This window comes from Pinus tabuliformis, chromosome 3_2 (assembly GCF_031772625.1).
Source record: "Pinus tabuliformis cultivar Carrire ecotype Pingquan chromosome 3_2, CPIR1, whole genome shotgun sequence".
Lineage (NCBI taxonomy): Eukaryota > Viridiplantae > Streptophyta > Pinopsida > Pinales > Pinaceae > Pinus > Pinus tabuliformis.
In genome coordinates, this window is record NC_142302.1 from 665618212 (window position 1) to 665619707 (window position 1496).

Here is a 1496-nt window from a genome sequence, read left to right on the forward strand (position 1 = left end):
ATGGAGGAACTGGAAAGCACACTCAAATGGTTCAAGAAGGACAAGAGTCCTGGGCCGGACGGCTGGACTATCGAATTCTATTTAGCCTTCTTTGACCTGCTGGTACAGGATCTGCTCAGAGTGATAGAGGAAAGTAGAACATTTGGGTGCTTATATCATGCTATAAACTCTACATTCATTGCCCTCATCCCTAAATCTGACTCCCCATCCTCTTTTGATGATTTTCGCCCTATTTCTCTGTGTAATGTTCTTTACAAGATTATCTCTAAGATTATTGCTAACAGGCTCAAACCCATTCTTTCAAAACACATTGCTCCTCAGCAATTTTCTTTCCTGGAAGATAGACAGATACATGAAGCCATTGGATCCACCCAGGAAGCCCTTCACTCCATCTGGTCCAAACATCTTAAATTCATTCTCCTGAAAATTGACCTATCAAAAGCTTTCGACCGAGTCAGCTAGCTATACATTAAGATGCTCCTTATTCATCTGGGCTTCCCTCTTCCTCTCATAAACTGGATCATGGCTTGTATCTCTACTCCCTCGTTCACCATCCTGATTAATGGTTCGACTTCCCATTTTTTTCACTCTGAAAGGGGGCTTCGTCAGGGCTGCCCCCTATCACCTCTCCTATTCCTATTAGTCATGGAAGGATTGAGTCGCTTAATCAATTCAGAAAAAAGGGAAGGTTCTCTCAGAGGCCTTAAGACAATGGATGAGTGCTTCCTCACACACCTGTTGTTCGTGGACGACGTACTCATCCTATTGGATGGTAGCATCAGAGATACATTGACATTTTCCCGCATACTACAGCTCTTCTCACGGGCCACATGCATGATTGTTAATCAAGGAAAATCTACCATAACTCTGGCCCGCACCTCGGTCAATGAATCTCAAACAGCACGGCAGGCTTTCCCTTACAACATTCATCCATTGGACAGGGGTCTAAAGTATCTGGGTTTCTGGTTAAAGCCCACTTGCCAGAAGATTGCAGACTGGGTCTGGCTGGTATCAAAATTGGAAAAAAGACTATCCTGTTGGAGTCACAGATACCTCTCCAGGGCAGGACGATTAGTACTCATAAAATCCGTGCTGGAAGCAACTCCGGTTTTTTGGATGGCTCTCGCCTGGATACCAAGACACATTCTGGCTCGCCTACAGCAATTATGCAACAGATATCTCTGGGCAGGAAATCAAGACAAACGTATCTTTGCCTAGATCGGATGGCCGAAGATAGCACTCCCAAAAAAGTGAGGAGGATGGGGATTAAATGATCTTCCACTTTTTGCACAAGCATTGGCAGCGAAAATGAGCTGGGCATTGTTAAATAGCCAGAGCTTATGGACCCGTCTCTCATACCACAAATATATATGGCCCCTTGACATTCTGGAATGGGTTAGACTCCCTAACTGGAACAGAGCTGGTATATCATCTATATGGAAAGCATTACTATTCTCACTGCCCATGATCAGAGACAACTTGGTTTGGAAAATCAA

General features: G+C 44.3%; 1 protein-coding gene across 1 annotated transcript; it reads left to right on the plus strand.

Moving 5' to 3' along the window:
* The first annotated feature begins 645 nt into the window (after positions 1-645).
* Positions 646-1218, plus strand: LOC149182398 (uncharacterized). Its single transcript, XM_089414544.1, has one exon. The coding sequence runs from the start codon at positions 646-648 to the stop codon at positions 1216-1218; it is 573 nt and encodes a 190-aa protein (XP_089270670.1).
* Positions 1219-1496: the final 278 nt, after the last annotated feature.